This window comes from Geotrypetes seraphini, chromosome 3 (assembly GCF_902459505.1).
Source record: "Geotrypetes seraphini chromosome 3, aGeoSer1.1, whole genome shotgun sequence".
Taxonomy (NCBI): domain Eukaryota; kingdom Metazoa; phylum Chordata; class Amphibia; order Gymnophiona; family Dermophiidae; genus Geotrypetes; species Geotrypetes seraphini.
Genome location: NC_047086.1, coordinates 324,620,843 through 324,644,349, shown reverse-complemented (window position 1 = coordinate 324,644,349; position 23,507 = coordinate 324,620,843). Strand labels below are relative to the sequence as shown.

Genomic DNA, 23,507 nt, shown 5'->3' with positions numbered 1-23,507 from the left:
ACCAGACCTTATATTGGTTTTATCAATGATACGGTTCAATCTCTCTACTTCCATCTGCTGGTAAAAGAAATACGTTCTTTTCTCTGTCCAGAAGTGCAGTCCATTTGATGATGTAATTAGGAAATACCCTGTAAATCTGGTAGAAGACAATGTCCATCTTAAATCTGTTCCACTATGGGAATTAAAAGCAGTCTGACTAAAAACTGAAGCTAGCTGAAGGTTAAACTATTTATAAATTTATCTTAAATTGCTCACAGTAACTTTAGACATTTGGGAGAAAGACAAGAGGACAAGATAAAAGGGAAAATGTGTTTATACCTCGTAATCATTTCTCTTTAAGAACAGAGCATGAATAGTGCATCATTTTGTTTGTATATTATGTATACAGTACATATACAACACTAATGTTCTGTTTTAAAAAGAAGGAAGAAGGAAGTTGTGAACCTTTTCACATTTCCTTTAACCGTTTCTTGTGGATACAGCTGCACTCAGACAAAACATTTCAGTGGCCATGTCCATTAAATCCTGGCACCATGCACTGGTTTTCATGCTAGAGTTCGGGACTAAAAAGACCTTCAAAGCAGCCCTGTGTTCAGTTCCATCAATGAGGGGCTTCAAGGATGATTACAGCTGACCTTGGCAGAGCAATAATTTAGGGAAGAAATAAACTGAAGAAAACCAGAAAAATTAAGTACAGGAAGGCACATAAATGAAGATTAAGCACTTTTGGAGAGACTCAAAAAATACACGACTTCTTAGCTCCGCGAAAGATTAAAAACTGATGGTTCTGTGAGCCAACGTCAAGCGGGAAGTTACCAGCGCATGAGCGGTATAGGCGGTCTTGAGTTCTCTAAGAAATTTAAAGTGACAGTACATTTTTGTACTGTCCGTACCAGGCTCTGTGACATCACCTATCTGTGAGAATATACTGCCTGCTTGTCCTAGGATAATAGATATATCAACATGATCCTGGTAAAAACACAAGAGGGTTGGAGGAAGTAAAAAGATTCTGCAGAACTGCTTGTTTAAACTGACTGTCTCTTCTGGAGTTTTGCTCTAAACAGTAGTGAGCGATAAAGGTATGGATCGAAGATTAAGTACAGACAGAAAGGAGATAACTTCCCCAAACTTGGAAAGTATAAAGCAAAACAGCGAAGGAAGACTCTGGTGTTCAATATCTTTTATTGGTATACTCGATACGATCGTGTTTCGGCCCTGCCGGGCCTGCCTCAGGAGTCTATCAGTGGAGGAAAGTGTGTTTTTTTAGATACAGGGAGCTTTTTGCTGCGTTATAAGAGAATGTTTTATATCTTTCTTGAGAACAAACTAGATACTCTACCATGGATAGACTCCTGAGGCAGACCTGAGTATACGCAAAGGAGATGGGTCATTCCATACCAAGTGGTCTAAAATTTAAAAATAGTTTCACCATTATGTTTCAGATATTGTTCAAAATTTGTATGCAAAACTAGCACAGCATTAAAAAAGGTTTCCCAGAATATCAGATCCTTAGTTGCAATAGTCTCTGACCTAGACCCCTTGTTTTACTGGTAATATCATGCATAGCAATGAATAAAATGTCATAAACACTGACAATGAAAAATACTACTTTTTGGCAGTCCAGCACAACTTTTTATGCTAATTTCAGCAATGCTAGTATGAACATCATGGATGTAAAAGCCCACTTAAAAATTTTGCCATAAGAGGCTATTTTAAAATGTTCTTTTATTAGCTTAAATAAGAAAATGTCTATTTTAATCTCCTCCCCTTTCCTTTTGTTGTTTAACTTTGTTCTCTTTTCTATTAAAATATTGTAATTTCTTCCACTGTTCCCTCCTATTTTGCCCCTCCTGTCCTCTTAACTCTTGTCAAATTGTATCCCTAATTTTTAATTCCCCTTTTGTTAATTTTTGTTATAATTTTAAACTGCTCAGCCATTTGGGGCTCCTTTTATGAAGCCGCATTAGCAGTTTAACGCGCGTAATAGCTGGCCACTACCGCCTCCTCTTGAGCAGACAGTAGTTTTTCGGCTAGCATGGGGGTTAGCGCGCGCTAAAAAGTTGCATACGATAAAGCCGCTAATGCAGCTTTGTAAAAGGAGCCCTTGATGTGTGGTATATCAAGACTAAAATACACTTGAAAACTCCGATATTTGTTTAGAAGGGTAGAAAAAAAAAAGAACTGAAGAACTAAAAAGGAGCCATGCATGTTCCAAACTTTATACTAGCTTTGAACTTAGAGAGCTATTTCATCTTAGGGCTCCTTTTACTAAGGTGCACTAGCGTTTGTAGTGCACGCACAAAATTACCGCGCAGTACGCTTCTAGAATAATGCCAGCTCAATGCTGGCGTTAAGGTCTAGCACGCGCTATTCCGTGCGTTAAGGCCCTAACATACCTTAGTAAAAGGAGCCCTTAGTGTCATGTAATTACCCAGCTGTAGGTCTGACATATTTTGCTTGCTGATGGAAAGAGACATTATCAATAGAACCAAAGGTGTTGATCGGGGCCACATTTAGGGTTCTGAAGCTTAGATACACTTGGAGCAAGTATTACTTTAGAACTGGAGAAATAAACTTTCCCCCTAGGGTTTACCCATCAAAGTCTGCCCTTATCTAATTCTAGCTTGAGGCACATATATGTAACCAGTTGCTGTTGCAGAATGCACATTCCATCACTTGTTACTGTAGTTCTTTGAATATATTTAAGCCAGTGTTACAGTGGTTCATGCTCTCAAGATTTTTTTTTTTTTTTGGCTTGTCAGCGATATTGTCACTTTTGCAATAAGAGAAAAACAGCTTTTCCCACCTTATGGCTTTCTTCAAAGAAAATAGTCACAAAACAAGAGCATATGCTCACAGCAAGTCTCAAGCTTATATTCCGATGTCACCATCATCATCCAGGTTTAATACACATAAGAGCAAGCTTCTTTTCAGTAGTGCTTAAGACTTCAAAATGGAGAAATTTGTTTCTACCCATTTATTTCCTTGAGGCCTGCTAGACCAATCCAGACAAGTGGGGTTATGCTCCCCAACCAGCAGATAGAGGCAGAGTTCACCAACAATTCAGTGACTTCATCACAAAACATAAGCAGCGGTGCAGCCTTGGAACTTGCCAGTATTCTATCAACAAAGCAGGCCTGAAACATGACAAATCAACACAAAAGACCAAGATTATAGTGCAGCATTCAATACACTATAGCTCATAATATATATAAAAAAGTATTATAACACAGTGCTAACAAATAGCCTTATAGCAGTTCTATAGAATAGAATTACACTCCCCCCCCCTCCATAGTTGCGGGTTTGGCACTTGTGACTTTGATAATTCGCCGTTTTTAGTGTAAATAATTTTTTATTGATGATAAACAACAAGAACAGCAAAGCTCAGTATAAAAACTCACAGCGAGTGCAACAGAAGAGAACAGAATACATGTATATCACTGAGGTTCAATCATCAACCAAGTTTTTAAGAAGTATACACCCTCCTCCATTTGAGAAAACCCCCCCATTCCCGCCACCCATCCTCAACAGTGGAATCCCCATAAGGCTATCCCCCTATCTCCCCCCTTTCCGGTAACTCCCCACCCCATTCCCTAGACAACCATACTATATAGAGGCCCGCAATAAGGAAGGATATCCCAACTGGAACAGCAAACAACAGGCCTCTCAGAGCTGACAAAGTAGAGGAAGAAGTCTCCCTAATACCTAACCCCCCATCTCTAAGATAATAAGAAAATGCAGCATAGATACCCATCAGAGAGCTGTACTCTGATACTCTCCAACAGCCAGCGATCATCTAGCCCCTCCCCCAACACAGATGAAAAGAAAAAAAAAACCAACCCCCCCCCCCCATTCAACACCACAGCCACACACTTCCATACATACCACAGCCGTACACCCCCAACAAACATACCTGGGTGAGTACCAGAAAGCCAAGAAGGAAGGAAAAGAAAGACCCCCAAATTAAAAAGAATTCAAGACCATACTCTGAGCCCTAGGAGACAAAAACTGTATATAAAGCATCCCAGATCTGCAGGAAAACGCGTTCCCGCTTGAGCGTGATATGGGCATGCCTTTGTTCCATGGTCATCAACCCATGGAAACGATTGCGCCAGGCCCAGAAAGCATCCAAACAAAAAGAATTATCTTCTTACCCAGCACTGCCGCCCTCCACATCAGCATCCGATGTCTCCTGTTGGATATACAAAAGGATTCAAAGCGATCCAAAAGAAAGCCAGCAGGGGACAGCGGAAGAGACTGGCCAAAGAGCCGCTCCAAGAAGCTAAGAATAGCTCTCCAAAACCTCTTAACCTTTGGGCAAGCCCAAAAAGCATGGAAAAATGAATTAACTCCCTGTTGACACTTGGGGCATATCGAGGAAGAGACCCCTCCCTCCTTATGTACTTGCTCCTGAGAGAAATAAGCTCTGTAAATCACTCGAAATTGGCATTCCCTCAGTTCTGCGCTAAGAGAAATACTCGAGATACAATTAATGAGGGATGGAAAATCGAGGGAAGCAGAAGGAACACCCAAATCCCTTCCCTACCTCTTGCCCAACAGGTCATAGGACTTGGGGGGGGCTCAAGACGCTCAGAGCTCCATGCAATGCAGCCACTGATAGCCCATCAAAAGGAAATTGTTAAAAAAAAAAGGTATGTATCGTCCCAGCCGAAACTTCAACCCAGCCATGGATAAGGAACCAACATAATGATGTATCTGTTTGTAAGCAAATACTCCACTCAGACCAGAGTGGTGCAATTCAGGAAAGGACATAATTCACCGTTTTTATCCCCCTACTCACTGGACCTCACTACAGCTTATTTTTTAAAGCAGACACTGACCTACCCCTCAGACCCCTCCACAATTTACTTTTTAAAGCCTGCGGGTCTAGCGGTGAAGCGGGGCGAGAGTGATCTTCCTACACTCCTGCCTTGTGCACAACCGCAAGACTAGCAGGAACGTATGGCAGTCATTTATATTTGTGGCTCTGCACAGGAAAGGAGCGTAAGAAGATCGCTCCTGCCTTGCTTCACCGCTAGATCAGCAGGCTTTAAAAAGTAAGTTGTGTAGGGGTCCGGGAAGTGGGAGGGAGGTGGGGTTGGGTGATAGTTGGCCCTAAAGTTATTTGTGAATTTTTTTTATTCGCGGACCTGCTTTGCCCCTAACCCCTGTGAATATGGAATAAGGAGTATAGAGCTCTCTCCCCTGTCTGAACTGGGAATTTTCTCCCTGGAATCAACAGGAAAGGCCTTAGGACCCCTTCTGGATGCTTAGGAGAGAGAAAGGGAACAAGGTGATAAAAATTTTCCATCCTTATCCTGCTAGACTACTTCAGACATGTGGAGTATGCCAAAGCTCTAGGGAAAGGTGTGGCTCACTGGTAGAGCTGCTGCCTCTGCACCCAGAGGTTGTGAGATCAAATCCCTGTGCTGCTCCTTGTGACCCTGGGCAAGTCACTTAATCCTCCAATGTCCACCGCTTTGAATGTAAGCTTTGAAATGCCAAAGCCACAAAAAGGCAGTATACAAGTCCCTATTCCTTTCCCTTTCCCTAAAGACCCTAGGTGGGTGGAAAACCAGGCTATGATACACACTGATCTGCAAGGCAACATCCTTCTCTCTAGAGGCATCCCTTGATCCCAAGAGACGTGACCTCTTAGAGGGAACATTGCATTTAGCCTCATAAACTACCACCTTAGCCTTCCCAAAAGGCTATCATCATGGAGAATACAGAATTCTGATACCCCCAAATAACTCTACACAGCCAAATCCCAATGGCTATTGTAGATCAACAGGCCAATGTAACTGTGCTCTTCTGCTGTTTGCTGAGCAATCATAAAGAGCCCAAGTAATGAAGAAAATTATGCTGCCTTAACTGAAAGGAAAAAAAATTTAATAAAATTCTTATCAATGAAATCCATATCTACAAACTAATGAAGGAGAGCAAGCCTGGACAGAACGTTATTAAAACAGCCTCACAGGAGATGGCCTTTAAACACTGGGGAACTTTAGGCTAAGCAAACATCCCCCAGTAAATTACCGTAACTCGAAGGTTGCAAATTGCCACAGCGGGGAGCCCTACCAAGTGTCATTCTAAACCTGGGTATTGGCTCACCACAGGAGAAAAGAAACCAAGGTAGAACCTCCCTAAGAAAAATCAAACCATGTCCAGGAGGGCTGCTAAAGCTATCCTCCAAAAAGCACAGTTACTTACCGTAACAGGTGTTATCCAGGGACAGCAGGCAGATATTCTCACATGTGGGTGACGTCATCCACGGAGCCCCAGCGCGGACAGCTTTTCAAGCAAACTTGATTGAAGTTTCAAGTTTGCACACTGCACCACGCATGTGTGTGCCTTCCTGATCCACTAGAGGGCGCATACCCTCCTCATGGTCCTCAGTTCAGATAGCTAGCAAAGAAGCCAACCTCGGGGAGGCGGGCGGGTTGTGAGAATATCTGCCTGCTGTCCCTGGATAACACCTGTTACGGTAAGTAACTGTGCTTTATCCCAGGACAAGCAGGCAGCATATTCTCACATGTGGGTGACCTCCAAGCTAACCAAAAAGGGACGGAGGGAAGTTGGCAATACAAGAAAACAGATTACGCAAAACCGACTGGCCAAACCGGCCGTCGCTCCTGGACAGAGTATCCAGTGGACAGAGTATCCAGGCAGTAGTGGGAGGTGAAAGTATGAACCGAAGACCAAGTGGCAGCCTTGCAAATCTCCTCGATAGGCGTCGACCTGAGGAAAGCTACAGAAGCCGCCATCGCTCGGACTTTATGTCCCGTGACTCGACATTGCAGCGCGAGACCAGCCTGAGCGTAGCAAAAGGAAAAACAAGCAGCCAACCAGTTGGACAAGGTGCGCTTGGAAACTGGGCGTCCCAACCAATTAGGGTCGAAGGACAAAAAGAATTGAGGAACCGTCCAAGGAGACTGAGTGCGTTGAAGACAAAAAGCCAACGCCCTCTGACAGTCAATTGTGTGAAGCGCCACCTCGCTAGGAGGCGAGTGGGGCTTCGGAAAAAAGACCGGAAGAACAATGGAAAGATCGAAAGGAAAGTCCGAAACCACCCTGGACAAGAACTGGGGTTGAGTACGCAGGACCACCGTGTCATGATGAAATACAGGAAAAGACGGGTCCGCAACCAGAGCTTGCAGCTCACTGACTCTGCGAGCAGACGTGAGAGCAACCAGAAAACCCACCTGCCAGGTGAAGTAATTCAAAAGAGCTTCATCAATGGAATCAAATGGAGGTATCACCAATTGAGCCAGGAACACACAAAGATCCCAAACCACCGGAGGGATGTACAATGAAGAAATCCCTCATAAAACGGGAAACCATCTGGTGGACGGAGAGCAGCGTCCCATTTAGCGGCCGAAGAAAGGCAGCAAAAGCACAGAGGTGGACTCGAATAGATGTAGATTTGAGACCAGACCGAGACAAGTGCAACAGAAAATCCAGCACTGAAGGCAAGGAGGCAGAGAGCGAATCCATGCGGTGCTCAGCACACCACTCAGCAAATCAGGACCATATCTGGGAAAAGCATTGCCGAGTGGAGATCTTTCGAGAGGCCTCGAGAACACCCCCACCGACTGAGAGAAACAGAAGGAGGGAGGCACGTTGCGAGGAACCAAGCTGATAAGTGTAGAGACTGCAGATTGGAATGCAACAGAAACCGCAACACTGAGACAGCGGAGACGGGAACATAGGTAGAAGCTGAGTCTCCCTGACACGCTGGAGGAGCAGGGAGAACCATGGCCGCCAGGGCCACAGAGGAGCCATCAAGATCCTGGTGGCGCAGACCGACAGGAGGTGTATCAAAGACCCGAGAATCAGAGTAAAGGGAGGGAACGCATAGAGGAACCTGCCCATTCCATCGAGAAGGCAAGCATCCTCCTCGATGCGAACCCAGGAGAACATCCTCGAGCAATATCGAGGCAACCAGTGAGTGAGGGGCGAAGCGAACAGAACTACCTGTTGGGTTCCCCACCGAACAACCACATGCCGCAGAGTCCGGGAATGGAGCAACCATTCATGCGGTCGAAAAGGGCGACTCAACGTGTCCAACAGACAATGCTGCACGCCCTGGAAAAACACCGCCCGAAGAAAGAAGCAGTGGTGTAACGTCCCCTGCCAATGACGAAGGGCTTCCCTGCAAAGTAACAGGGAACCTGTACACCCTGGCTTGGTCACAGAAATAACGCCACCGAGATGTCGGGACGCACCAGGACCCCGCAATCTTGCAACCCATAACGAAAATCCACCACGGCATTGTAAATGGCCCGGAGCTCCATCAGATTGATGCGGCTGCGACAGTCTGCACCCGACCAAGGACCCTGAGTCCGAAGGCCGTCGAGGTGCACCCCTAAGCCCATGCCGAGGAGTCCATCGGCAGAACCTTCTGATGCGGGGATACGAAGTGGTGGCCCACCAACGAAACGAGCGTGTCCAGGAGGGAGGCACCACAATGTGCTGGGAAGCGGGATCCCGATCCTGCCATCACTGAGATGCTCGGGTCCAGCGGGGAACACGAAGATGAAACCAGACGAACAGCGGGACATCACCGTGGAGACCCCTGATCCAAAAAGGATCAGCAACAGCTCAGCCGAGGCCGAAGACCGCTGAGACACCAGCTGACTCAAGCGCCGACAGGCAGCCTGCCGAGGCAGAGGCAGAAAAGACCGGAGGCGGACCGAGGACAGAGGGGCCACCTTCCGGCATAAACAAACAAGGGCCTCCCCCTGAGGCCGAGACAAGAAGGAGCGCAGACAAACTGGGTCCAGGTCCGCCCCGACGGACTCCCGAGACCGGGGTGGGCAGAGTCTGACCCACTCCCGTACTAGAAACTAGTGCAGGTCACGAAGGGCCAGGACTAGATGCAGAAGGGAGGATGGGAATGCCCAACCGACAGAAGAGAGGCAATACTCCCGGTGCGTAGACACAGAGACACCCCTCCCGAAGGGAGGGGAGGAATCCCCAGAAGGGGAGCAACCCAGAGGCTATGCGAGAATAGTCAAAAGGACGGCCAGGAGTCGCCGAAGCCGGCGGCTGAACCTTAACCCGGCGCTGCTGCAGCTATTGCGGCTGCTGCGAAGGAGGCCGAGATAACACAAGAAAGGTATCCAGAGGGCCCCTCCGGAGAAGGAGACCAACCCACCAAGGCAGACGGGATTTAGCTGGAGGCGTCCCGAGGGGCGAAGGACCGGTCGCGGTCTGAGAGGCGGTTAGTGGCCACCGCAAGAGAGGCCTGAAGAAGCGCAGAACTCACGCAAGTAAAAGCGGCGAGACGACCCTGGAGGTTCGGATCCTCAGCCACACTCTGCGCCAAGCGAGATGACGCATGGCGGGAGCAATAGAGCCGGAGCAGGGAGAGAGTCTCCTCCAGGAAACCAAACTCCGCACTACAAGATTCCGTCACGGCTGCCCGGAATGAACCGAAGAGAAAGCGGGGAAGCCTCTCAAACCGGAGCTGGAGACGCCGAGGCGCAAACCCGCAGTCGACGCCGAGGCCCAATACCTCAGCCGCTGCCGAGGTAAAACGGCCCAAGTGACGTCAAGGCACAAAGCTTCCGTCGACGGCACGAAGCCTCGGCAACGACGAGGCACCGAGCTCCAGCCGACGATGAGGCCCTCAGCCTCAGTCGACGTCGAGGCACAAGCCTCAGGCGACGTCAAAGCACCAGCGTCAAATGACGCGGAGCACACGGCCGCAGCCGACGTTGAAGGTACAAAGACACACAGCCTCAGTCGACATCGAGACCCCAAGCCCCAGTCGACATTGAGTCAGAAAATCAAAGCACAAAGCCTTAGACGACGTCGAGGCACCCAGCCGCATACTACGTCGAGGCACAAGGCCTCAGGCGGTGGTGAGGCACCAAGCCGCAGTCGACGTCGAGGCACAAAGCCTCAGTCGAGGCACCAGGCCCCAGTCGACGTCGAGGCACCAAGCCCCCAGTCGACGTCGAGGCACGAAACCTTCGTCGACGTCGAGGTACGAAGCCTCCGTTGAGGCACGAAGCCTCAGTCGACGTCGAGGCACGAAACCTCCGTCGACGTCGAGGCACGAAACCTCCGTCGACGTCGAGGCACGAAACCTCCGTCGACGTACGAAGCCTCCGTCGAGGTCGAGGCACGAAGCCTCCGTCGAGGCACGAAGCCTCCGTCGAGGCACGAAACCTTCGTCGACGTCGAGGTACGAAGCCTCCGTTGAGGCACGAAGCCTCCGTCGACGTCGAGGCACGAAGCCTCCGTCGACGTCGAGGCACGAAACCTCCGTCGACGTCGAGGCACGAAACCTCCGTCGACGTCGAGGCACGAAGCCTCCGTCGACGTCGAGGCACGAAGCCTCCGTCAACGTCGAGGCACGAAGCCTCCGTCGGGGCACGAAGCCTCCGTCGGGGCACCAAGCCTCCGTCGGGGCACGAAGCCTCCGTCGAGGCACCAAGCCTCCGTCGAGGCACCAAGCCTCCGTCGAGGCACGCAGCCTCCGTCGAGGCACGCAGCCTCCGTCGAGGTACGCAGCCTCAGTCGACGCCGAGGCACGAAGCCTCAGTCGACGTCGAGGCACGAAACCCCCGTCGACGTCGAGGCACACAGCCTCCGTCGAGGCACGAAGCCTCCGTCGAGGCACCAAACCTCCGTCGAGGCACCAAGCCTCCGTCGAGGCACCAAGCCTCCGTCGAGGCACCAAACCTCCGTCGAGGCACCAAGCCTCCGTCGAGGCACCAAGCCTCAGTCGACGGCAAGGCACGAAGCCTCCGTCGAGGCACGAAGCCTCCGTCGAGGCACGAAGCCTCCGTCGAGGCACGAAACCCCCGTCGACGTCGAGGCACACAGCCCCCGTCGAGGCACGAAGCCTCCGTCGAGGCACCAAACCTCCGTCGAGGCACCAAGCCTCCGTCGAGGCACCAAGCCTCAGTCGACGTCGAGGCACGAAGCCTCCGTCGAGGCACGAAGCCTCAGTCGACGTCGAGGGACGAAGCTCCAGTCGACGTCGAGGCACGAAGCTCCAGTCGACGTCGAGGCACATCGAGTTTCAGAAGTCGGCACCGTACCAATGAAACTGGTAATAAAGGTGCAGCAGTGCACTCCATAAGGGCAACCTCGATATGAGTATTCCCATGAAAGGAGGCACGCTTTGAAGGTCTCGTAGAGGCGGGCACGATCGCACTCGATGCCTGGAATGCCTGAGACTCAGCCGGTGGTGTTACCGAGGTAACGCACCTAGAGGAAAGAAAGAAAGAAAAACTTACCGGGGATCGAAGCTTCCGATTCCAATGAAGGAAAGAGGGTCCCGGCCATTCTGCTCACACGAGGTGAGCCCAGAGAGAGGCCAGGGAAGAAGAAAATACAGCTGCAGGCAAATGAGGCCTAGCCGCATGGCTGAGGCCCAAGAAGGGCCTGCCGGAGGAAAAACACAATAAAAAGTCCTCTTTTTTTTTTTTTTTGAAACAAAGAAATACACGATCAATTAACAAACGCACAGCGACTCCCTAACAAAATAAAGAAGCCGCGGTGCCAGAAAGGCACTTAGAAGAACGCAGAGAAGAGAGACAAGGTCTTTCTGGCTCAGCGGAAAACTAAGAACTGAGGACCATGAGGAGGGTATGCGCCCTCTAGTGGATCAGGAAGGCACACACATGCGTGGTGCAGTGTGCAAACTTGAAACTTCAATCAAGTTTGCTTGAAAAGCTGTCCGCGCTGGGGCTCCGTGGATGACGTCACCCACATGTGAGAATATGCTGCCTGCTTGTCCTGGGATAACAACCCTCTGCAACCAAACAGATGTGTGTAGGAACTCTAATGTCAGTACCATAGCAAGCCTTCCTGCATGCAAATCCACCACCTGGGACAAAGGGTATAAGACAATTGACCACAGGATAAGTGACCACGGTCAACTCACCATGTGACAACTGAACACAGAGAAATTATAAAAGTTAAAATAATGTAACAGGAAGACATAAAAACATTAACATATTTGTTTTTTTATTTCATCATTCCTTTTAATTGTGAGCTATGGAACAATCTGTAAGCAGAGACATTTATTAACAAATTTTAATGTTTAGTATTTTAAAAAGAAAAAAAATGCAATAGGAAAATATATTTATAAAACATTTTATTAAGCTATTTGATAATTGTGAGCTATTACACATAAGTATTCCGTAAAGAAATTAGGTTCTTACTTTGCTAATATCTTTTCTAGTAGATAGGTGTGTCATTCTGGACAAGCAGATAATTTCCCTGTAACCACAAGCCTTGCAGAAAGAATCCACTCTGGATTTTTTCTTAATCCCTCCTACTTCACAGAAGGCTTTGCTACCCCCTACAGTTAATTCCAAAGTAGGCAAGTGCCCTTTTGTAAAACATATGTGAAGTAGGGATATGGAGAAACTTCCCCAATTAACAAGTCTGTTCTGCCCTAAATATAACAAACATATGAACCATCAACAATCAAAACAGAGAAACAAATATGCCAACAGAAGCATTAATGGAGCTCAATCAGTACCCCATACACTTCATGCCCCTAAGGTCTGACCGACATCCAAATTACAAGCTTGGAGAAGAACATTCTGAGTGAGACAACAGGCAGGTACAGGAAATAAATGGGCAGGGGTCCAGAATGACACATCTATCTACTAGAAAAGATATTAGCAAGGTAAGAACCTAATATCTTTGTATAATGCAACAGGTGTGTCATTCTAGACAAGCGGGACATACAAAAGCAATTCCAGAAATCTAGGGCAGGATGACTACGCTGGCTCGTTAACACTGAGGATCCAAAGGCAGAGTTCCCCCTTGCTGCTACATCCACTCTATAAAACTTGGCAAATGTATATAGAGCGAGAGCCTTTACTGAAACAGGAGTCCATTTCCCATACACAATGTATGCCGATGAGATTGCCCTGCGTATCCACCTGGAAATTTTGGCCTTGGAAGCTGGTGCACCAAACATAGCTGGATTTGTCAATATAAAAATATGGTCAATTAGTCAAAACTTGTTGGTGACCTCAAGATATTGGAGAAGCACTCATATCCAGCTTCTTCAGAATCCGGTCCTGTTTCCTGGAACCTGTGGATTGGAACGCTGGCAATCTGACTTCCTCATTGACATGGAGTGCCAAAACCACCTTCAGCAGGAAAAAAGGAACGGTGCACGAAGAGACTCATGTTTCAGTAAATTTAAAGAAAGATTCTCTGCAAGAAAGTGCCTGGCGCTCCGAGACCCATCTCACTAATGTCACCGGCACCAGAAAAAACAGTTTTGAGCATCAGATCCATCAGAGACGCTTCCTTAAGAGGCTTGTAAGAAGCCCAACTGAAGCCCTGCAAAACCACGTTAAGATCCTACAATAGAAAATGAGGTGTTTCTATAGGCTTTATACATAGCGCACCCTTCAGGAATCTGGTTATGTCCAGTTGAGATGCCAGTGTAGCTCTGCGGAATTGAGCTCTAAAACAAGAGAGCCCTGCTACTTGAACTCTAAAGTAAGTCATCGTAATCCCCTTATAAAGGCCAGCTTGGAGGAAAGCCAACACCACAGAGACTGGAGCTGAAAATGGTTCCACATAGGCCGAGACCATTGCCTTCTTAAATTTAAGGAGAGTGGCAATGATTAGTTCTGAATAACCCTTGCATGCTAACACTTCACGTTCAATAGCCATGCTGTAAGAGAAAAGGCAATCCGGATCTTCTATGATCACTGGACCCTGAGAGAAAAGGTTTGGTTGCACTTGTAGCCTAAGATCAGAACGCATATGAAGACGCACCAGATCCGCTTACCACGGGCTGCACGGCCAGTCTGGAGCCACCAGAATGACCTTTCCCTGATGGCTTGCAACCCTTTGGAGGATTCGGCTTATCATGGGCCAGGGAGGAAACACATATAATAGCATGCTCTGCAGCCATGACTGGACCAGAACATCCAGACCCTTGCTTCTGGGCTTGGACCTTCACTTTCTTGTTCTTTGCTGTTGCCATAAGATTGAATACCAGCCAATCCCAGCAATGAACAATGACTTGAAAGGCTGATACCAACAGTGTCCACTCACCCAGATCTAGGATTTGTCTGCTGAGAAAATCTACTTGGACATTGTCCATTCCCACTATATGCACCGCTAAGAGCGCTTCAAGATGACATTCCACCCAGCTGAACAAGACGCAGGCTTCCAGACACAATTGAGCACTCTTGGTACCTCCATGGCAATTGAAATAGGCCACCGCCATAGCATTGAGAGAGAAAACTTGGACAACCTGGTCATCCAGAGGCTTCTGCAGTTTCTGTAAAGCTAGCCGAATGGCTCGATGTTCCAGCCTGTTGATCGACCACTTTCTCTGGGTAGCCAACCAAGGTCCCTAAAACGGCTGATGATTGCAATAAGCTTCCCAGCCGAAGAGACTGACATCCGTCATTACAACTACTGAGGAAGCTATGCGGAAAGGCATGCCCTTGGTGAGAGATGGAGGACAGAACATCCAGTCTATACTGGCCTAGGCCTCCAGAATACCAGGTAGAGACTTCTGCAGAGTCCGTCTGGGGAGACCAATGAGCTAGCAACACTTGTTGGAGAGGACGCTGTCAGGGAGACCAACGAGCTAGCAACATGGTTGGAGAGGGCGCTTGTAAGTCTTCACCCAGAGGACTACATTTGTTGTGGCTGCCATGGACCCTAGCACTTGGAGATAATGCCAGCTAGCAAGCTCATTATTTCAGAGCACAGCTTCCATCTGTGTGTCCATGGAAGATAAACACGGCTGGACCTCATTCCCTTCCCCAACCAACATCTCTCTCTGTCCCTCCATGAGTCCAACTTTTCTTCCCCTCTCCTCCACCTCCATTGGCAACATGTCTCCCTCTCTCACTGACCTCCTCTCATTCTTTCCCTTGCTGCAAATAGAGTGGGGAAAGAGAGAGAGATCCAGGGTGCATCTCTCCTACTCCCTCTACTGCCACATCCAACATTTCTCCCTCTCTCATCCCCCAGATCATGTGACACATTTTTCACCACTGCCTACCAGCCCTATGCCCAACATTTCTCCTTCCATCACCCCTCTCCAGTACCATGCCCAACATTCCTCCACCTTACATCCCCTTCAATCTGTCCCTCTGTTTCCTCTCCACCACCTTTTCCAACATTTCTCCCTCTCATCCTTCTATTCTTCATGCATTTCTACCTCACTCCTCTCTATGCCCAATTTTCCTTTCTTCCTTTCCCCATGTGCACCATCTCTTTCCCTCTCACTCACACACTCATGCCCAACAATTCTCCCTTTCTATTCCCTCCCAAGTTAGTGCCCCCTCCCTCGTGTCCCAAATTCATGCCCCGAGTTCGTGCCCCCCTCCCTGCCTTTGTCCCCAAATCATGCCCCCCCATGTCCCCAACATACTCCTGCCCTACCCCCTTTCTCTCAGATCAACCCCTCTTTCCCTAATTGCTCGCTTCAGGGCCGCACTCGCTTCCTACGATGTCAGAGAGAAGCCTTCTGGGTCAGCAGGTTATCCCAGTTACCTTCTTCCAGCTGGACTACTCCTTCCTACCTTCAGCAGTACTTTTTGAAGAGACTTGAGCAACCGCTGCACATGGCTGACTCAGAAGCCTTCTCTCCAATGTCAACTTTGACGTCGAAGAGGCTTCCAGGTCAGCTATGTGCCGTTACAAGTGCCGTTAAAGGCAAGAAGAAAGCAGCCCACCTGGAAGAAGGTAATTGGGATCCCCCGCTGACCCAGAAGGCTTCCCTCTGACATCATAGGGAAGCCTTTCAGGTCAGCTTTGGCAGAGGGGAGTGGGCAGGAAGGATGGCATGGGATCCCCAGCGGAAGCTTCAGCAGAAGCCAGCGGGCAGAAAAGAGAGCATGGGATCCCATGGTCATGGCGGAATAAAAATCACTAATGTAATGTAATTAAGTAGGAAGGGGGGGGGCAAGAGACCTGCACAGTGCGTACCCCCAACAATGTGTTGAGAACCTCTGTACTGGAAGATCTTAATAAGAATAACAAAGCATTTGTTTCCAAGATGAAGCTGAAGCGTAATTGGGCTATGAAGCAAAACAATGATCCAAAACACAAAAGTCCACATCTGAATTACTGAGCAGAAACCAAAGAAAAAAATTATCTTTACCTGTTTCTTCTTTCCCCCCGTTTAGTTAGCTACACTGATATGCAAAAGTAGGTGTTTCTCCCTCCTACTACTGTGTTTCCCCGAAAATAAGCCCTAGCATGATTTTTGGGGTAGGTCTTAATATAAGCCCTGCCCTAAAAAATAAGCCCTAGTCACCGGCAGCAGCAGTGGCGCCTCCCCTCCACCCTGACCCATTTTTCCCTCCCATCCCAACCATAAGACCGAAATAAATACATTATAACAAACCAGCAGCAATCTAGATAGGCTGCTTTGCGGCTTTCTATTGCCTGGCCGCTCCTCTGCCGCATCACTGATGATATCAGCAACACGGCAGAGGAATGGCCGGGTAATAGAAGGCCGCAAAGCAGCCTGTCTAGATTGCTGCCGATGCTGCCGGTTTGTTATAAGGTATTTATTTCGGTCTCGTGGTTCAGATGTGAGAGAAAGATGGGTCGGGGGTGTGTGCGCTGCGGCAGCGGGGGGATGGGAAGAAGGGAGGGATAGAAGCTGCAAGGGTTCTGCTGCACAAGGGATGGGAGGGAGAGAAAGATACTGCACAATGGGATGGGTGAGAGGGGAGGAAAGATGCTGCACATGTGGGGGGAGAGAAAGGAAATAGGAAGAATTGGGGTGGCGGAGAGGAAGGGAGAGATGATCATTGTACATGAAAAAAATAAGACATCCCTGAAAATAAGACCTAGTGGCTTTTTTGGGCCCAAAATTAATATAAGACAGTGTCTTATTTGGGGGGGGGGGTAAACAGGGTAGCAGAGAAAAAACTGAGTTTACCAGTGACCTTGCTGGTATTTGCTGGTGGTGTTCCCTGGAATAAGAGTTGTCATCAGGGCCGGATTTTCCTATAGGCTAACTAGGCTTCAGCCTAGGGCCTCAAGATCAAGAGGGGCCAACATTCAAATTGATAGCAAAATTAAAATTACACTATTCTAAAAACAGTGAACACTAAAACACTGAACCGAAAATAAGGAGATATTCTACGCATATGACTAATAAACAAACATGGATAATAAATAAACAAGGATAATAAGAAGTAAAAGGCAAGGAGAATTACAAAAATTCATCTGACCCTGATGCCAGCTTAGACAAACTCTCTTCAAGAGATAAATTTAGGATTAAATCATTTATTCTTATATTAGATGCACTAGAATCAAATTTAGGAAGAAGAGCTTCTGTTTATGATGATGTAGTGAAAATATTTTCCTTTCTTGCCGATCTTACATTATCAAAGGTAGAACTTCAAAGAGGTGTTGAGCTGTTAATGCAAGAAGATGTCAACCAAAATCTTACTGAAGAACTATTTCATTTCCACACATATGTGAGACAAACACATAAACCTTCAAAAAATTCCACATTGTCGCATACAGACTTGTATCAAATAATATTCAAGTGGCCTTCCCCAATGTGGAATCAATCTTATGGCTGTTTCTCAGTTTAATAGTCACTAATTGTATTGGAGAAAGGTCATTTTCAAGACTTAAAAATATCAAAAATCAATTAAGAAGCACAATGACCCAGACGAGGTTGTCTTCATTGAGTATTTTGTGCATCGAAAATGAGACCTTCAGAAAAATAGATTTTGATGAACTTATAGAAGAATTCAGTGTGAAAAAGTTTAGAAAGAAATTCTTCTAATCTACTATTTCATTTTAAATGTATACTTGGATTGAATCAGTTCTTAAATAAAATAACTATTAACATAAAATTTAATATGATATACAATTTGATATTTTCTTTTTTGTGATCTGGATTTTGTTTGAATAAAGTTCCATTTTTGTTTTAGTTTAAGACTTAAAATTCATAATAATTCATACTTAAACTTTAAATGCGAATTATTATGAAATAAATTTATCTGAATTGAATTTGGTTTAATCTTCAATGTATTGAATATATTTAATTTAATTTGATTGAAAATATGATAAATTTTTATTGCGTATTTTATTTTCGTAGTCAAAGATTTTCATTATTTGAATTTTGTTTCTTTGTAAATGTTGTGTGTTATGTTTGATTATTTATTGTTACAAGTACTATATATGGTGCTGAGAATAAATGTCCAAATAAGTGTTCTCGACTTTTTTTTATTTATTATCCGTGTCATATTTTTTATAAAGGTTAGTACCGATAACATGTTTCATTTAACATATTGATATATGTCACAGTAATGATGTATTTTATTATCTCTCATATAATTTACAAACTTAAAAATGGGAGGTGAATGGGCCTCGTGAATAGCCTAGGGCCTCTTTTCATCTAAATCCGGCCCTGGTTGTTATACTGGGACAGACCGAAAGTCCAACAAGTCCAGTATCCACAAGACCAATCCAAACTTTGGTCACTGCTCAGCTCAAACTTAGAGAGATCTGAGTAATGGCAGGAGAGCAGGCTTCCAAGGGCCAGAAAAAAGGTTGGACAATCCTGCACTATAGGATATGAAAGACTGATTCCAAATTATAAGAAGCATTTAGTTACAATTATTACTGCTAAAAGGTAATGCATCTAGTTACTAAATTTGGGGCTGTTATGGTTCGTTCTGGTTACTTACCATTTCTGATGCACAATTTCACATATTCAATTCATATTGTGACTGCTATTTGCGGACCTGCTCTTCCAAAAACAGCTTTCTTTGCTTTCACTTCACGGTCTGGTGTTTGCTTCTAGATATGGCCCCCAATAGTCCAGAGAATGAATTACAAGCATCTACAGGAATTCCAAAGTGCTGTCCCATGCATGCAGGAATATAATCCTATTCTCCCAATAGGATCCGATCCTTTATTCAATTTCTGCACTTTTGAGACACTACGTGTACAGTTGGAACCTAACCTCTATAGTCCCATTGATGTGTGTTTTTTTTTTTTTTTGCGGTTCACGTACATTTTTGTGAACCATACCACCGCGAATAACGAGAACAGACTGTACTTTTTCACATGGGTGATATAAGTGTTGGATTCCTTTTTTTCCTTAAATTTAAGTAATAATTTAAAAACTATGGTGTGTTCCTACACAGGTTCTTTTTGTTTAGATTAGAAACCATTCTCTGTGACTGTAAACCTATATACTATAAATAGGGGAAATCGGGGAGGTTGTTGACTGGCACTTTTTCACATCTCTTTTATTAGAGAACTTTGTTGTACCGCCTTGTAAATTGCTCTGATGCTTTATTGTAAGTCTTTTAGTATAAAATCGATACTGTACCAGACTTTCTGGAACTCTCAACAGCTATTTTGATAATACTCTTTTATTGTATGAAAGCAGGAGGTATTAAAACACTAAAAATATATAAAAATGTGTTTCAATTGCTACATGTCAATAAAATTCAGACCCTTGCCATAAATATGCCTATGAAGAAAATAGCACAGTTCTTCGACACACCTCAGTTTAAACCAAGGCGCTAATCCAACGAAATAAACTGTAAACTACCGGTGTCGGGGGCGGGGACTTTGTGTTTAAAAAAAAAAAAAAAAAAGCCCCGTACCATGACAACGGCAGCAGCAATAAAGGAGCTCCAAAAGAGCAGACATTTTTCCCTTCCTTCCTGCACTGGGGAGCTGGAATCTCACCTTGCCACTCCTGTCTTGGGATTCCCTCGACGTCCCTGTTTTTCTCATCACGCCATACCTAAAGACCTACTGAATTTTAAAAACGGTAGTTTTTGGATGTCGGAATTCCCAGGCAAGATTGTGGAAAAGTTAGAAAGCTACCCTAGCATCGACTGACTTTTAACTGCACCGCTCCAGACAGCTGAAGAAGCGCGCGCGACGCCGGGAGAGGGGGATGGGCTAGGGCAGAGGTGCGCGAGGCCGGGATCGGATGGGAGGAGGAGGTGCGCCCTTGGCCGCTGTATCCACTAGCCAATCAGAGCGTGTTCCTGTGTGGGCGTGAGGTTGGAATTGCGGCTTGGGATCCATTATCCGGCCCCTGTGTGAGTGAAGGCAGGTGCTCCTTTCTTACGGGCAATTATCTGTGCTGTAATACACTTTGCAAATAAAGCTAGGACAAAAAGTTTTCCTGACAGAATTTAGCATCTCTGTCTTCTCCGAGTTTCTGGGTACTTTTCCCATGCTTTTTTTTTTTTTTTTTTTTTTGATTCTGTGTTGAGACCTTAAACATGAGACGGGATGAGCTATGCAGTCAGTACCGGTAGATGGAAGTTGTAACAATAGGCTTTCTGCCTAGCTGACACATTTTGCACAATATAGCAGGACTTTCAATGGATCTCTTTAACTGCAAAGTAAGGTATGGGTGAGTAAGGATGGGACTTGTATACAGTGGTGTAGTAAGGGACTGGGGTGGGGTGGGGACAGTGGTGTACCTAGCATATGTGACACCCGGGGCCCATCATTTTTTATACCCCTCCCCCCCCATCTGTATGAAAACATGATTTTTAGTAACAATCCACATGTCACACATGAGTACCTAGGAAAAGGCAACATCTTACATACTGCAATGAGCAGTACAACATCAATACACCAATTGTAAAACTAAACAAGCCAAACTAGTACAGATCAATCCTGCAGTCAATCCTAACAAAAAAAAAACATGTCTTTTGAACACACAGAACACAGAAAACACCTTTGCCTAGTATGGAATATGTCATCACAAACTAACCCCTCCTTCTTTTACAAAACTGTAATGTGGATTTTAGCTATGGAGGTTACAGCTCTGACGCTCATAGAATTCTGAGCATCAGAGCTGCTACCACCACGGCTGGCGCTAAAAAATGCTCCACAGTTTTGTAAAAGGGGGGATAAAATAGAAATACATAGTCAAAGATTAAATTGAACCAGCAAGAAGCTGGACTCTGCATACAATGCACCACAGAAACAGTGACACATGTCTCCTAAAGCAATAAATAAATAGAATTTTTTTTCTACCTTTGTCTTCTGTGGTTTCTGCTTTCCTCATCTTCTTGTAACTCTCTTCCTTCCATTCACTGTCTGCCATCTCTCTTCCCCTATAAGGCATCTTCTCTCCTTCTATGCCCTTTCCAGAAACTGTATGCCTCCCCCTTCCATCTCTCTCCTTTCACCCCCATTGGTCTGGCATCTCTCTCCTCGCCTTCCCTCTCGCACACCTCTCCTCTGCAATCCTTCCCTTGTCCTTAGTGCCCCCAGTGCCTCCTTCCCATGTCCATAGTGCTCCCAGTGCCTCCGTACCATGTCCATAGTGCCTTCAGTGCCTCCTTCCCGTGTCCATAGTGCCCCCAGTGCCTCCTTCCCGTGTCCTTAGTGCCCCCAGTGCCTCCTTCTTATGTCCCCCCACAGCCTTCCAGATTTTTTCCACCCCCAAAGCCAACCAGCCTGCCTGCCTGCCTACCTATCTCCCTCCCTCCCTCCCTGCCGCGCTAAAGCCAGCCAGCTTGCCTGCCTACATCCTTCCCTCCCTGCCGCGGGAAAAAAAAAGCCTCTCTCCTTCCTTTCCCCCGGCCCGCGCCGCTGCAGTTTTACCTCCCCGCTGCTGATGCTAATTGCCGACAGGAAGTCTTCTTTCCGACGTCAATTCTGATGTCAAAGAGGACGTTCCGAGCCAGCCAGGCAGTGACTTCCCCACACCTGCTCCCCCCCCCAATCGCTATTATTTTAAATGTTGTAGCAGCCGCGACGCTGTATCCATCAGAGGAGACTTTTAACCTTGGCCTGCCCCTGAACTCTTCCTGCAACAACGACTTCCTGTTCCTGCCTAGGCGGGCTGCTGCTGCAGGAAGAGTTCCGGGGCATGCTGAGGTTAGAAGTTTCCTCTAATGGATACAGCGCCGCGGCTGCCATAACATTTAAAATAATAGCGATCTGGGGGGGGGAGCAGGTGTGGGGAAGTCCAGAACTGCAGTGCCGGCGTTAGAGGAAGTGAGAACAGGACAGGTAATTGTGCCGGTCCAACGTCGCCTTCAAAACCGGAGGGGGGGTGTTTGAAGCGGTGGTAGGCAGCAGCAGCGGGGGCCAGTCTGGGGGGCAGGATTCGGCACTAGAGGGAGGGGAAGCGATCGCCTGTCCCGTTGTCCCCATGGACAGCTTCGGGATGCTATGCCTGAAAACGGGACATTTTGGCGTCCCGAAGCTGTTCGTGGGGACAACGGGACAGGGGATCTAAAAAGGGGACAGTCCCATTCACCTTAGGTAAGACTGCAGCGGCACGGACCGGGGGAAAGGAAGGAGGTGCTGAAGTGCAGGTCCAGTTGCACAGTAGGGCAGGAGGACCCGGACCTGGCTGGCTGTTTCCCCCCCTCCCAAGGCGTGCACCCGGGGTGGACAGCCCCCCCCCGCCCCCCTTGGTATGCCACTGAGTGGGGAGACCCCCCATTACACTGTTAACTGCCGTTTTCCTTCAGTTTTCAGGTAATTGGCAGTTTTCAGTGTAGTGAGGGGTTCCCCCCACCCCAACATGAGTGTAAACACTTGTCAGTAGTAGGGGGGTTCCCCCCCACACCTCCTCTGAGCGCTAACAGGAATACTTTTAACGCAGTGTGCAGAAGTCCTGCATGGGATTGTCGGTGTGCGATTGTTGGCACAGCAATGTCCCGCACAGTTTTGACACATCACCGGCTTGAGCAGTAGGTGGAAGATGTTGCTCACACCAGGGTGGGCTGATGCTCAAGCAGCAGGGAAGAGTGGGGGAAGGGATGCCAAAGTTACATCGGAAGGAGGGACTTGGCAAAAAGAAGGTTCCAGTCCGAGCAGCCCTGCATCACATGTGCAGGAAGCTTCCATTTCAACATTCTGGTATGCCCGCCCTGGGAGGCGCAAAGGGGCCGACCCAGGAGTCACACGCACAGGTTTGTTTGTTTGTTTTTTTTGGGGGGGCTATTTCACCAGCGATAGGGAGGGGGATGCTGGACTTGCTAGGGAGGGATGCTGCTGCACCCATAAAGGGAGGGAGGGAGTTGCTTTGGGCTGCTGGACATGATCCACGTCGATACAGCTGGAGCTGAAGGGAAGGGAGACAGTTGCTGGATCTAGTTTGGGTATTGGGGGGAAGGGAAACAGGTACTGTGCCCATGTGGTGGGTGGAGTGGTGCTAGAGGGAAAGGAGAGGTATCAGACCCACACCTGGGTGCTGAATGGAGGGGATGGAGGTTTGGACCCATGGGAAGAGAGAGAGGTGCAGGACCTGTAGGGAGGAAGAGAGAGAAGGAAAAGGAAAGAGAAAAGCTGAACCAAGGGAATGAAAGAAGATTGAGTGAAATATTGAACACAGAGGAGGGAGGAAGGCAAGAGAGAGTGTGAGATACACACTGATGTAAGGGAGTAAGAGAGGGGAGACGCTGGACACAGGGAGATATACAAAAAAGAGGGGAGATGGTGGGCATGGATGGGAGCATAGGAACAGGAACAAAAAAAGAGAATGCTGCATCTTCATGGAGGTGATACACTTCTCCCTC

The 23,507-nt window shown here is 47.2% G+C and overlaps 1 protein-coding gene across 1 annotated transcript in view; it reads right to left on the bottom strand.

Annotated features, from left to right (window-relative positions):
• Nucleotides 1–19,864, bottom strand: part of RIN2 (Ras and Rab interactor 2) — a 188,349-nt gene extending 168,485 nt beyond the window's left edge. The window contains exon 1 of the mRNA XM_033939684.1: nucleotides 19,693–19,864. Within this exon, the coding sequence (XP_033795575.1) occupies nucleotides 19,693–19,740 (48 nt within the window). The 5' untranslated portion in view covers nucleotides 19,741–19,864. The remainder of the gene's footprint in view (nucleotides 1–19,692) is intronic.
• Nucleotides 19,865–23,507: the final 3,643 nt, after the last annotated feature.